Here is a 16,123-nt window from a genome sequence, read left to right on the forward strand (position 1 = left end):
GTGTAACTAGGACAGCCACACATGTAGTCAGCCAATATAGATATATATTTGATCTGCTTCAACCTGATCAGGTACATTACACTGAACCTAATTGATTATTTTATACACATTTTTATTGTATTTGTCTTTAATGTTCTTTAATATAATATTTTGTGTTCCAAGTTATTTGGGAGTCGTACAAAATTATTATGCATACTTTGCCTAATTTTTGTACGACTGGTCAAAATATATGGTGGACGATGAGTCCTCTCATATGCTTTCACATTGGTGAGTGACATCTTCCTGACAGGGTGATGAGACAATTCGGTTTTCAGCAGGATGTCCCACCGCCTTATAATATTGAACCCCTACTGCATGATATTGACTTAAGGACTGGAGATTGGTCCGAAAAAAGTCACATATTTGGTAGTGCGATGGAACTATCGTGCAAGGTTTATTGCAGTGGGGGTTTCTCTTGAACAGTTTGACAGGGATATCACTCAAGAATATATTCATTTGTATAATAATCACAAGGCGCTACGTCACTCGTCCGGGAGCAGTTGTGGGTCATTTGGTAAATGAATGAATATTATCTATTTATTTTTAATTTAAATTTATTTAAAATATTATCTAATTATTTTATAATTTACAGAGATCGAACAATAGTAGACTCCGTGAGGTTGCGAATGATCCGAACCAGGTTCTTGCTATATGTAGTGACAACCAAAGCTATATGGAGGAAATACATTATATGTACGATATACCTATTGTTCCTCCACTAGCTCCTAGACGTAGAGGATCTGTTCAGGAAGAGGATAAGTTTGATGAGGTTGCCCATAATGTGGAAGAGTTGCCCCCTATGATGCAGACGCAGAGTCAAACTGATTATGTTAGTTCGATGATGGTGATGCCAGCATTTGGTTCAGGACATTATGACTCAGAGGCTGGTATTTCTTCTTCATACGTACATGGACATGGTCGGGGTCATGGAGAGCATAATGAATATTTATATTATGAAGCGCTTGTAGAGGTACCAAAGCAACATTAAGAAGAACCCGAGCAACCTCAAGTTTGAAGTCGACGACGACAACCAGCTCGAAATCGATGACATACGCCTTGTGGGACACATTGATTTTTGTAATTATTTTTATATAAATGATATATTTTAATCAACACTTTTTTATTTTTATGAGATATTATTTTTTTTAATTTATTCTTTTTAGAGTTTAAATAAAATAATAAAATATTTTTAGAAATTATTTTTATAAAATGAAAAATTAAAAAAAAAAGAAATAAGAAGGTCGAATGTCTAAATAATTAAAAAGAAAAAAAAATAATGGCAAGGTCGAGAGTTTAAAATTCGACCTAGTAAAAAATTTGACCTACTAGGTCGAATTTTGAACCCTCGACCTATTAAAAAAAAATACAATATTTTTCTAAATAGTTTGAAAAGTACCATATTTTTCTAAATTGTTTTTAAAAGTACAATATATTTTTAATTTTGCCCAATTACTCATTTATTAATATTTCGCATTCAAATAGAGTAATAATGATGGGGATGGTCGTTATATGGCAAAATCTATGAAGCACAGATACTTCATGTGAGGCAAAGAATCTGTATCAGACACGTATCAGATACGGATACTTTCATATACTTCCCAGATATGTATCTGACACGCAATTTGACATATCTATTTCTACGCATACTTTCTTTTAAGAAAAAAGACAAGCAACTCATCTAATCTTTCTCAATCTAAAACTAGGCAATCTATTTAAAAAGCTCACTACTCGAGTCCAAAACTAAAAGAAAAAAAAATAACGTACCAAACTCTAGACTAGAATTATCTAATCTTCATCTTCACATTTGAGTCCCCACAAAGTTCACCAAAATATAAATCATTTGGATATCTTCAACAATAAGAAGTTCTTCGTTTATCTTCATATTTCTCCCTCTAATCTTCTTCTTCTTTATAATATGGGTCACTTTTCTATTGCATTTTATTAACTATTGTACTTCAACATCTTAGATGTTTTTTTTTTTTTTTTTTTTTGTATTTCAGTATTTGTATTTTATATTGTGCTATTGTTATTAACTTATATGCTAAATTTCTCTATATCCTAATTTTTTTTTAAAGAAAAAGAAAATGTATTTTCAATATATCAGGTCCTCATTTTTTAGAAATATATATATTAAAAAAATATATAAAAAAATTGTGCATCCTTAGACATATCCGTATCTTAGTTTTTTAGAAATTGACGATCGCTGTATTATCCATGTCATGTAGCTGTATCTGTGTCTATGTTTCATACGACAAAATAAAAAAGTGGGTACTATTTCTAGAATCAGGTTGGTTTGGGCAGGGGTCGACCGACCGGGAAACAAACCGAGCACACGTTAAACGTGTTTCCAAACACAATCTCAACCTCATTTTAGTATCAGTCAAGGCATCTTTCAGAGATTTTATAACCTACTGTCACTCGTACAATATTAGCATTTCCTTTCTCAGTTTCTGACTAGTGGGACCCACTTTAAATCCCATCTAACGGCTGTGGTGCCCTCAACGTCAACAGAACAGATGAGTGTTCTGTCGGGTGTACAACTTCCCCTCCCACTTTTTGCCCTTCTATTTTTAGCTTCAATTGAATTACCCATTTTATCCTTTCCGTTTTAGTTCACTTAATTTTTTATTTAAAAAAAAAAACACAAAACAAAAATTAAAATATTGTTTTTTATTCTTCATTCAAATGTCTAATTTTAGATTTACCACTTTCAATAAATCTCAAGTTTAGTACCTCAAAATTAATTATAATTATAATTTACTAAATAATAATAATATTGATCATCTAAACAAATATAGTATATAAATATATTTTCAAATTCTGTAATAAAAAATGTTAATAAATAACAGAAAGTTTTTCTTTTAGAAAATAATAATTAAAACACTAAAGTTAAAAATTCAAGTATATGGACTAAATTTTAGTTTTGAAATTTAAGACTAAAATAGACTAAAATTAAGTAAACTTCAATATATATAAACTAAAACATTATTTTAGCCAAAAAACTAATAGCATTCATTGTTAAAAATTTGGATCCCAATCTTTTATATATGGTTAGAACCTGTGACAGAAAAAACAAATCTTGAAAGTATATTTCATCGACACAAGCATTACCATAATATACTGGTTTGTTTTTCATTTTTCATTTTTTTTAAACTTAAATTATAAGCTTAGTATATATATATATTTTTTTTGAAAAAAAAAAATACCTAAATTTGATGAAGTGATCAGTGCATATAAACATTTTTGAAATAATTAAATCATTCAACCGTAAATTAAGCTCTAAAAAAACAACCTTTTCACAATGTGTTTTTAGACAAATTTATTTTGTGTGGGACTAAAAAATTATGAAGAGTTTCGAGAAGGTTAAAATCACATTTAAATTGTTTAGATCTAGTTTAAAAATAATTTGATATCTTATTTTAAAAAAATTAACCAGATTTTCTCAATACTTCACATAATCAAACACTTCTTTGCTAAATATTGAAAAGACATTAACAAATATTTTTAAAATTTTTTTATTTTCAAAACCTTGCTTTAATTTTAAAACACTCTTAAAACATAGATAACAAATGAAGTAAATAAAGAAAACAGTAAATAGACATAGTATTCATATATTTAATTTTTAAAAATTTAAAAAAAAAACAAAATTTCAAATAATTATTATTGAACGAGATTATATAAATAAATTTTATTAATTGAAAAAAATGAATCTATAAAAAATAATTTTATATAAATATTATCACTAAAATAAAAAATTCTAAAATTATTCCGTAAAAGATCTCAACACTTTTCAAATCACAAACACCAAATTGGAACAAAATCAAACGATAAAAGAATAAATTGAAAAGTTTGTAAAACAAATCGAAACTTAGCCCAAACCGACCAAATTGACCATCTAGCCTTTTTATTCATTTTATTATTATTATTATATTATGTATATTGTAAAGCGCCACGTCGGCCCGTGGGTCCACGAGATACGACGTGAATGGACGGCGTAAAATGAGGTAGCTGGAAAACGAAGCGAAAGCGCGGATCTTAAATCCAAATTCAATTTAATTAAATCACGAAATTCCTCAAATACAAAATAAAAACACGCCACAACCGCTGAATAATATAAGAAGAATTAAAATCCCCCATCCGTTCTTTTGCGCTCTGAGGTCAATTTTCAGCGGTGCGCACAAGAATTTCATCGCCGATCTTCTTCCTCATTCCCTCCCTAATCGGCCGAGATCCGGCGACCGTCGTCGGATTTCGCCACCACCGTCTCACCAACCATGAAAGGCTCTTGCACGTTGCTTGCCTCCGTTCTCGCTGCCTCCACCATGGCTTTCTCCTCTTCTTCTTCCTCCTCCAATGGAGATCGCGACCTCGCTCTTTATCCTCCCTCTCAACAGGTATTGTCTCCATCGCCTTTGATTCCGAATGTTCCGTTTCTCGATTTGGAAGAATATTAAGGACCTAATCGGTTTTTTTCTCTTTGATTTGGCGGATTGTGTTTCTTTCTAGGGCTTCGTTTCGGAATCTGGTGCGAATAGAGGTTGCGGCTCGGATTCTTCATCGGAGAAGGAGAAATTTGCGCCGAGGTTTGATGGATTGAGATTCATTGAGACTTTGGTAACTGCTCATAGATAATAATCCAATTCCTAAGAGGCTTGTCCTCGTTCTTTCTCGTAATCTATATTGCGGATCGTATTCTGTTTCATATGATTATTAGGAAGAGAATTTTTGTTTTTACATTTTGTGGAGTGATTTTACTGACTTTGAAAATTATGGAAAAAAAATAGAAAAAGAAAAATCAAGAGGTTTTGTGCGAGTTTCTCTTGTTTGTAACGGAGTTTCATTGTTGTAAGAATTGAAATTCATGGATGAATTGAACGATCTGTCTGTGTTTGAGAATATGAAGAATATTCCTTAGAACCCTTAATTATTAATTCTTTTCAAAGATAATTTATTAAGTAAATTATTGAGATTAGTGGCTTCTCTTTGGAGTTTCCATTGCTGTTGTTTAAAGCTTTAGATGAAGACAAAATGGTGAAAGCAAAGCAGAGAAGCAGAGGGGGGAATTAATTAAATCGGCTGATGCTTTTGAACAACTCATTTTTGGTATATGTATGATGATGAAATCTCAGGAGTTTTGTTTCTTTGTTATTTTGTTTTTGGTTTTTGCTTGTTACAGGTCATCTTCCATTTTTCTCCCATATAAATTAAAATCAATATTCAATTTTCAATGTATCACATAATCCTTAGTGACGTTAAATGAAATGTTTTAATTCATTTAACTCAAAGACACAAATAATCTATCATTTCAACTACTTGATTCTGAAAATTTTTGTCTTCACCTATAAAATTTAAAATTTGTTTCAAATGTTCTTGAGTGTTCTTTTTTACTTCCCTATTAGAAGATGGAAATTTAGAAAATTGTGTAAAAATCGAAAGACGTATGTGACATTGTCTACACATATAGACAAGATCATTATGAAAGGTGAAAATCATTTATAAAATCATTCATGTTAGCATTGATGTGGTGACTTAAGGTGTAAAGTTTTATTGTGTAGATTTTCGCAATATGTTTTGAGATAAAATTATTGGTAACGTGTGAACTTTTGAGATTTGATAGTACATGTTTGATGTCGAACTACACCTATTTTGGCATCAGGCAAACACTTTTTTGTTTAATTTGAGTTAGGTTAAATTACAACTCTTGGAAAAAGTTGTGTGTATATACATCTATTTAATTTACATTTTGTTGAACAGGACCATGATCTTTCTATGGTGTTTATGATTTGTTTGACATTTTTCTTAATTTACAAAAAATAATGTAATAGGAATTTTAAAAATTACTATTTTGGTATTTGGTCTTATTTTAATTTTAACAAAAGCAATGACGTGTTAATATATTGATTTGAAGCCAAATAAATTAGAGACCAAACTAGAAAAAGTAGCTCTCTTGGATTCCTTTCCTGTGGAAGCTTTTGGATTTTAAAGCTCAAGTCCAAAACTTTAGATAAAACACAAAATGGTAAAATGAAAGCTAAGAGCATGGAAATCATCTGTATCATGATTAGAGATGTTCATGAAGCGGGATAGCGGGATAGAGTTGGGGATGTAGGGATGCCATTTTCCATCCCGTGAAATTCTCTATGGAATTGAGGTGGGGATTCCCTGGGGAATTTGCTTTCCCCATTATTTTTTTTTTAATAAAAAGCTACTTAATTTAAATTATTAATATGAACAAATTTTAATTAAATAATTAATTTTATCACGAAGTTGTTTATTATGTTAGTTTTACATGACAATTAATTATTCAAATTTTTACCTAAAAAAGTTAATTAATTTTTTTAGTAGAAAAAAATAAATATAAATCAAATTATTCATGTATATAATCTAAATTTAAATATTCAATTTAAACTTATTTATTATCTTTTTTAATAAATAATCAAATTTAAAATTTAAATATAATATTTATATAATAATAATAATAATAATAATAACATAATATTAGATAACTATACTAAATAACTAAATAAATAGGTAGCGGACCCATCTCTGTGGGAAAATTCTAATCATGATGGTGAAATTGGTTTTTTTTTTTTTTTTTTTTTTAAATTTATTTATACTTGGTAAATTTAATTAAATAGTCTTAAACGTAAGATAATTATTTTGTGTGTTTGGGTGTGCATGTGAGATCAAAAGGATTCATAGCCACATATTAGGAAATTTTATTCAATAGGACTGCTATGTTGCGTTTTGGCAGTTTTGCACCATCAATGGTAGATTAAAAAAGAATTCCCTTGTTCCCTATAATAATTACTGAGTGCAAAATTTCAAGATACGTTATGAAATTGTCATTCACATTGTGATAGTCTATCTATGTAATTTCTCGAAAAAGAGATGAAAGAAAGATAGTGGAATGGTTGGGTGTATGGGTGTATATGAATTTGGTTGTATTTGGTTGGATTGTGACGAGATTATTTTTTGGCCCAATTGATTGGATTGGTAACTCTAAAGAGCAAAGTAAAGTCTAAAATTCAATCCAACCTTTATTAAGAGTTTGATTGGATTGTCGGGTTAAATTTATTTTTTCTTATTAATTTTAAATATGTAAATTTATCTATAACACATAATTAATAACTAAATTTATTTACACTACATGATTAATAACTAAAATCTCATAAAATTTAAATGTTAAAAATCAAATATTTATAATACTTATTACAAACTTTAAACAAATACAAACATCATAACAATTTTAATACAAAAATATTAATAATTTATAAATTCATTAATTCAAAATAGTCAAACTTTAAACATAGAATATATATATATATATATATGGATTAGGTCAATTTGAATTTTTATTTAAGACCCAATCTAACTTAATACTAATTCAATTAAAAAATAAAACTAATTCAATCCAATTTTTATAGATTAGGTTGGATAGTTCAAGTTCTTATGAACACCTTAGGTGCCATGAATTTAAGGAAAGAAAAGGAAGGAAATGAAACCAGTGGAAAAGTTGGCGGCAATTCCTTGAAAGGAAAGAAATCATATCACGGGAAAGGAATATTGTTAAAAGCAAAGTCAAAAAAGTAATTTCCTTTCCCTCCTTTTTTCTTTCTTTTATAAAATGCTTTTTTTTTATTATTGGAAAAAGCAAATGTCATACTAATATACATACCAAATTTCTACTTTTTTTTTTTATATTTATGTATTTAAATGGTCAATGTGTACATAATTCATCGAGTTAAAAGGCATATATATATATATATTTGAATTGAATCTATTTCATATAGTCGCTAATGAATAGTGTTTCGAATTCATTTTTATTGGATTGAAAATTTCAATGAAATTAATTTTGGCTGGGGAGGGTGGGAATTTGTTACTTTTTCACAATTTAATAATTAGAGCTATGCTCAATAATTATTTTATTTTTTGTCTTTTATAATTTGAAAAGTAAGCTTATAATACTTATCCTACTAATCTACCTTCTACGAAGTTTTAAAAAATTAAGTCAAATTTCGAAAATTAAAAGTAATTTTAGAAATATGAATTCGTTTTTAAAATTTAACTAGGAATTCAAGTGTTAATTTAATATAGCTTACGACCATATTTAAAAAATTAAAAGAAAACAAACATAAATTTCAAAAATAGAAAATTAAAAACAAAATCATTATCAATTGATAATAAATTTTATATATATATATATATATATATGAGATATTGGATTGGATTTAATCATTTGAGCCCATCAAAAGAAGGCGATCAATATCTAATGATTTGGATAGAGACCCATCAAATGTTGAACTTTCAATCTATTCTCTCAGCATCGACATGAATTTAGTTCGTTAATACATCATTTATTTGAGGTCAAAGGTTCACTTCTTCAATTCACTTAAGCTTGACCCTTAGCAATTAACTATATGCAGCATTAGATTCATTACTTCAGTTTCTAGAACCATACTAATATAGGAGTGTTGGATGTGTGAACAATCTTTAACTTACAACCTAAACACGTTTTGTTGGGTAAAAATTTAATTTTAAAAATAAGAGGGAACCAATCTTTCATTGGAGAATTTCACATCGGAAAATTTTGATTTGGAAGCCTCCCTTTTACACTCCAACCTTGGGCTTTTAATTTGGGTTTGTTCAAATTTCCCCACTCATATTTATTTAAAAAGAATAAATTAAACTTAAAATACTATTAAGGATTAATTAATCTAAATTAACAACCACCTAAGTAAAAAGAAGGGAAAAAAAGGAAAAAGAGAGAGAAAAAAACGATCAATATGATAATGAAAAAAAGACAGTTGTGATGTTTAATTAAACTAAATTAAAAAAAATTTAAAGCCAAAAGGAATAAGTTGAAACTTTAAAATTGTGAAAATCACATCTTTTATCGTGTTTAATAACAATTTTTAAATTTCTAGCACATAGAATCCTTCGCTGCACAAATTTCCTAAACTTGTTTAGAGACGTTTGGAACTAAGGGTTGAGTTATAGATTATTTTAATTTAGATTATAATAGTATGTGTTTAAGGTAAAAAGTAAATAGTAAACACTATAGCAAAAAATAAAAAATTGAATATTGTAACAAATGGTAATTTTGAAATAGTATTAACTTTTTTAGTTAATTAAGTAATATAAAATAATATTTACGATAGAAAAAAGATAATTATTATTGTTTTAGAATAATTCCAAACACACTATGTGTCTCCTATTTTGTTTTAGTCAACTTGTCTTCATTCTTTCCATTTGTAATTTTATTTGTGAATTATTGCTTGTTTCACGTGCATGTGTTTCGCAAATTTCAGGCACCATAATTGTTTTTGTGAAGGAGAACCAAAGCCCATTTTCTCAGCCCAGTGATCCACGACCTACAGCCCACATACAAACAGCCCAACAGTGCTCACTGCAGCAGTTAAATCTCTGATTTCTATTTGTGGACTGTACAATGTCTTTTTTCTCTGTATTATTCAATCCAATTTGGCTATTCTTTGTCAAGTGTATATATAAACTTATACTTAGGTGTCTTAAATACACACTGAAAATATAAAAAGAATTTCCTCACGAAAGGCTGCCTCACTACTTTACTAAATACAATTTCTTTAAACATCCCTGACTTGGTATCAGAGCTGATGGAAAACGCCTCCTCAAATCCCTTTAATGGCAGTAGTCAATTCATCAGCCCTACCTATAGTAGCCCAGCGTTGAACCTCTGCTTAATCAGATAACTACAATCAAGCTGGATCGTGGAAATTTTCTCCTCTGGAAGAACTTGGCCTTACCGATTTTGAGAAGCTACCGGTTGGAAGGACACTTGACTGGAGAAGATGTTTGCCCTCCAATGATGACTGAGCAAAAAGAGGCGGTCACAAACCAAGTTTTTGGAGCTGGTGTGAGTATTGATCAACATCTTGATGGTGGTTCTGGAGCTTCGAGCTCATCCTCTGCTTTAGCCCCTATGGTAAGTCCTCTATATTTGTCTTGGATCGCTACTGATCAGTTGCTTTTGGGTTGGCTATATAATTTCATGACTGTAGAAGTTGCAACACAAGTGATGGGACATGAAAATGCTCAGAGTCTGTGGAGTGTGATTCAGGAATTGCTTGGAATTCAGTCCCGAGCCGAGGGTGACTACCTTCATCAAGTATTCCAAACCACTTGAAAAGGATCAATGAAAATTAACGATTACCTTAGAACAATGAAGAGTCATGCTGATAATTTGGAGCTGTCTAGTAACCCAATTTCCCTCAGATCATTAGTGTCTCAAGTCTTGATAGGATTGGATGAAGAATATAACCCCATTGTGGCCACATTGCAAGGAAGAGCTGAACTGAAATGGGCAGACCTACACTCGAAATTACTGAGCTTTGAAAAACGGCTTGAACTGTAGAATACAAGCAAAGCAACCTCACTAGGCAGTGCTTCCTCCACTGTCAATATCACAACCAGCCACACCAATAATCAATCTCACAATGGGAATAAGCAACAAAACAGTCCCAACACTCGACCTCCCTTCCAAAATAGTAGGCAAAGAGGAAATGGGCATGGCAGAGGCAGGGGTCGATGGAATGGAGCTAGCAACAATAGACCTACATGCCAAATCTGTTTCAAACAGGGTCATACTGCCCTCAATTGTTATAGACTACTGAACAGAAACTTTGTCCCTGGTCAGAATACACAGTAAAACAACAGAAATCAAACTCCAAGGCCAACATTTGATAACCAATACCCACCACTCAATCAAGCCCTCATGGCAGCCCACACCAATTCTTTCTTGGCCACCCCTAAATCAGTTGTTGATCACGGATGGTACATGGACAGCGGGGTCTCCAACTATGTCACCAGTGATCCGAACAACATGACCTATTCATCTGAATATAGAGGTATTGAAAAATTAACAGTAGGTAATGGAAGTACTCTTCCCATTTCTCATGTTGGTTCTTGTTCTCTTATGACTGATACTGATATAGTTCATTTGGAAAATGTTTTATGTGTGCCTGAAACAGCTAAGAATCTAATCAGTGTTTTAAAGCTAGCTAAGGATAATAAAATGGCTATTGAGTTTTTTTATGACTGTTGTTTTGTTAAGGATATCCATACGGGCAAGGTGGTGTTGAAGGGGGAACTCAGTGAAGGGTTATATAAGTTGAAAGCAGCAAGAGCCGCTGACAGTAAAGTGAAGTTGCATAGTCCCTGCTCAATATTGGATGGTAAAATAATGGCTTGTTCTGCTGTTACTCAAAGTAGCAGTGCTACTGTAGTCGTGTCCAAGGAAGTTTTGCATAGAAGACTTGGACACCCATCTCTAAAGGTCATGAATGATGTAGTTAAAAAATGTAAACTGCCAGTAAAAGTTAGTGAAGCTTTTGTTTTTTGTGAAGCATGCAAATATGGCAAGTCCCATGCTCTTCCCTTCCCAAACTCTTCATTTCATGCATCTTCACCCTTTGATTTAGTACACTCCGACTTGTGGGGCCCTGCACCAGTAATGTCATTTGATGGATATTGTTATTATGTTCACTTTCTTGACGACTATAGTAGATTTGTTTGGATATATCCTTTAAAACTGAAAAGTGACACCTATGCTGCCTTTACTCACTTTCTTAATATGGTCAAAACTCAGTTTGGAATCACCATCAAAGCCTTTCAAACAGATAATGGAGGAGAATTTAAGAGAATACATCAATTATGTAATACTCTAGGGGTTAGTTCAAGACTATCTTGTCCATATACCTCCGCACAGAATGGACGGGCAGAAAGGAAACATAGGCATATTGTCGAAATGGGACTAACTCTATTAGCTCAATCCTCAATGCCCCTAAATTTTTGGTGGGATGCATTCATGACCTATACCTTCATTATTAATGGATTGCCCTCACAGAGTCTAAAAGAAAAATCTCCAATGGAAAAACTTCTTCACAAACAATTGAACTTCTCTGAATTAAGAATCTTTGGATGTGCTTGTTATCCCCATCTCAGACCATACAATAATCAAAAGTTTCAGTATAAGTCAGAAAGATGTGTGTATCTTGGGCCTAGTCCAGTTCATAAAGGTCACAAATGTCTAACACAATCGGGGAAAACGATTATATCAAGGCATGTTGAGTTTGATGAAACATTTTTTCCTTTTGTTTTAGGTTTTGCAGCAGCATCGGTGCAGTCCCAACCCACTGCCCAACCGCCACTAATTTATCCACTACCACCTTGGCATGATCAACCACCACACTGTCCATCTCCACAACTCAATACCGAAAACAGTCCAACAAATACCTCAGCCTCATCTCAAAGCCTCTGTCTAATTCCAAATCAGTATACTTCATCCTCACCTCTGCCAAGCATACCTCCTTCCCCTCCATCCACCCCACACTCATCCAAATCAGTAAACCCATCTTCACTGGCTTCACCGTCCAACCTACTGCCACTGTCCAGCCCCTCACCATTATCGCCCACCACTCACTCAAATACTCCGTCTCCTGAAGGCCAAAGTTCCCATATACCACTAGCACCTCCGGGCCACCCAATGATCACTTGTGCCAAGGCTGGAATCTTTAAGCTGAAAGTATGGATGACAAAAACTGCAGCTCGTGACTGCACCCTTACTGAACCAACCAAATTAAGTGATACACTGGCCACTTCAGCTTGGAAAAATGCCATGGACTTGGAGATTCAAGCTCTAGACAGAAACCACACATGGGACCTAGTGCCAGCCCCTTCTCACAAAACTATTGTTGGTTGTCGATGGGTATTCAGACTCAAAAGGAACTCAGATGGATCTATTCAAAGGCACAAAGCTCAACTGGTTGCCAAGGGATTCCCCAAAAAACCTGGCGTTGGTTTCTTTGAAACTTTCAGCCCCGTGGTCAAAGCCACCACCATAAGAGTTGTCCTCCCACTAGCTGTATCCTATAATTGGCACATTCGGCAACTAGACTTCAAAAACGCTTTTCTCAATGGCCATCTAGAAGAAGATGTTTATATGACTCAACCACGAGAGTATGCTAATTAGCTTCTGCCTAACCATGTATGTAAGCTGCGTAAAGCCATTTATGGGCTGAAGTAAGCTCATCGAACTTGGAATACAACACTCAAGGATACTCTACACTCATGGGATTTCCACACCAGTCATGTTGACACTTCTTTACTGATCTACAAGAAAGGTTCAACCATCATTCTTATGCTGATTTATGTAGACGATGTAATCATTACAGGTAACAGCCCTCAACTTATCAACAATGTTATTGCCCGGCTGGACAAAACTTTTGCTCTCAAAGATCTTGGTCCAGTCAGCTACTTTCTTGGGATTTAAGCCTCTCGTGTCAGCTCCAGTCTTCTCTTAACTTAAAGCAAATACATTGATGATCTACTATCACGGCTGGAACTCCAACATCTTAAATCGGCCCCAACTCCATTTGCTGTAGGTAAACACTTTTCTATATTTGACGGCACCCTGTTACCTAACCCCTTTGTTTACCGCAGCACCATTGGAGCACTCCAATATCTCACATCTACCAGACCGGATACCGCTTACATTGTCAACCATCTCAGTCAATTCCTGGAGCAACCAACCGATGTCTATTGGCAAGGAGTAAAAATAGTTTTTCGGTACCTAAGTGGCACCAAACACCATGGCCTACTGATTTCACCAGCAGAAAATCTTTCTATTACAGCCTTCTCTGATGCAGATTGGGCATCCAATGTTGATGATCGACATTCAATAGTTGCCTACTGTGTATACTTAGGCAACACTGCTATTTCTTGGTCCTCTAAGAAGCAAACCGCCGTGATAAGGTCTAGCACCGAATTAGAATATCGGGCACTTGCACACACTTCTGCTGAAATAGTGTGGCTCAAACAGCTTCTACTTGAACTTGGCCTTCCTACCATCTCCAAACCAACGGTATGGTGTGATAATATCAGTGCTTGTGCTCTCGCCTCCAACCCGATTTTCCATGCCAAGACTAAACATATTGAGATCGATGTACATTTTTTCCGGGACAAGGTACCTGAAGGTGCACTTGATGTCCGGTACATACCCTCAGTAGACCAAGTAGCAGATTGCTTGACGAAGCCCCTTTCCCACTCTCAATTCTCCTTTCTTTGATCCAAACTCGGGATAACAGAATTACTAGCTCGTTTGAGGGGGGATGTGAAGGAGAACCAAAGCCCAAATTCTCAGCCCAGTGATCCATGAACTACAGCCCACATACAAATAACCCAACAGTGCTCACTACAGCAGTTAAATCTATGATTTCTATTTGTGGACTGTACAATGTCTTTTTCCTCTGTATTATTCAACCCAATTTGGCTATTCTTTTGTCAAGTATATATATAAACCTATACCTAGGTGTCTTAAATACACACTGAAAATATACAAAGAATTTCCTCACGAAAGGCTGCCTCCTTGCTCTGTTAAATACAACTTCTTTAAACATCCCTGACTGTTTTTCTATTGGATTTTGTAAATGTAAAATACATGATTTAGTTCCACAACTTTTTTTTTTAAAAATAAAATTTTGTACCTAATTTTTTCCGTTGTAATATTATAAACATTTATAATATACTATAAAAGGTAAGACTAGTTGTCAATCCTTCATGTCAAGAATGGTATGTTACTTTGGTTATATTTTTCTCCTGCCTTCTTTGCTAGCCTACCATAATCATTCTCTCAAAATGCTTTCAAATGTTTACAAAAACATTCTCTCCATTTTAGAAATTGTTCTCTTAAATAGGATGGAGGTTACAAATATACACTTGTTGTGCCATTGTTACTTAAATTCGAACTGGTTGACTTGTTTGAGGGTGAGAATAAGTTTCGTCACACATTTCTTTTGTAAGCTAATAAGAAAGTGCGATTGTGGTAGTTGAAAGTTAGATTTCATATTTATGAAAATATTAAAATTGATCGGCAAAATGATGACGATGTGTATTAAAGTATATACAACAAGTATTTGTTGTTTTAATTTGAGGGAGGTATCTTTGCTTATGAAATTCGAAGTCTGTCTACTTCATGGGTGGAGCCACGTATGGGCAAGGGGGCACGTGCCCTCCTTAATTTATTTGTCTTTAATATTTTTAATACACACAATAGTTCAAGTTAAGTAAAAAGAGTGGTGTTGGCTTTGGTGTGTAGTCTTGTTTGGTTGGTAAGGGATAGGAGGCGACTTTTACTGCTGGCAACATTTTATTACAATATGACATTTAAAACATAATAATGTGTCTTTTTTTTAATAAATAATCAAATAATATATTTTTTTTTATCAATAACACGATTTGGTAGTTTATAAACTTTCCTTATTTTGGAAATTCACTTTTTAATTTCAAGAATATCCTATTAAAAATGTATTGTTTATTTTTTATCACATAATTTTTATATTCACATTACACTATATATTTTTGTTTGTTTCCATATTTTTTTTACATTCACATTTACTTGTATAGGTTTTTAAAATTAATTTTAAAGTTCAAGCAGAAGGATTATTTGTTATCACTCATTTGAATATACGAGCTCGACAAGTAAGTTTTAAAATCTTCTTAGACTTTAAGTTTTTATGCCTTTAAATCTATATAATAGAATGTAATATTCTTATTATTAATACTATTGTAGAGTTAATTCAATAAAAATGCTTTAGATTCTGATCGATCTTATATAGAAAAACTACATGCAGATCTTGGTCAAGAATCGAAATTTATTATTAGAATTATAATATTCGAGATCAAGTTCGTACAACATATTTACTAAAAGGTCATTGTCAATCTCGAAATCATACTTTTTCCTTTAAGAATTTTGGTACAAAGACAAGACGATTTAATACAGCTTGATCAAATAAATATTCTAATCAGTTAGAATATAGCATTTCAAAGAATGCTGCATTTTGTTTATGTTGCTAAAGTGAAGAGTCAAGATCAATTTCAAAACATGAAAACTCGTAGATAGTAATTGTAATGTAATAAATTAGTTAATATATGAAGTTAATAAATACATATTTTTTTACATTCATTTATAGAATTTTTTTTTTGTTAGACTTGTACATCGTGTCTCCTATATAAAATTCTTGGCTATGAAACTGGTCTACTTTATATG

The 16,123-nt window shown here is 32.5% G+C and overlaps 1 protein-coding gene across 1 annotated transcript; it reads left to right on the forward strand.

The window, feature by feature from the left end:
* Positions 1 to 4,107: 4,107 nt before the first annotated feature.
* On the forward strand, positions 4,108 to 4,963 carry LOC150031696 (uncharacterized). Its single transcript, XM_090308241.1, has 2 exons — positions 4,108 to 4,433; positions 4,546 to 4,963. Exons 1-2 carry the CDS (start codon positions 4,314 to 4,316, stop codon positions 4,669 to 4,671), a joined length of 246 nt encoding a protein of 81 aa, XP_090164367.1. The 5' UTR covers positions 4,108 to 4,313; the 3' UTR covers positions 4,672 to 4,963.
* The last annotated feature ends 11,160 nt before the right edge of the window (positions 4,964 to 16,123 follow it).

This window comes from Benincasa hispida, chromosome 12 (genome assembly GCF_027475165.1).
Source record: "Benincasa hispida cultivar pf3 chromosome 12, pf3_genome.v1.1, whole genome shotgun sequence".
In the NCBI taxonomy this organism is placed as follows: domain Eukaryota; kingdom Viridiplantae; phylum Streptophyta; class Magnoliopsida; order Cucurbitales; family Cucurbitaceae; genus Benincasa; species Benincasa hispida.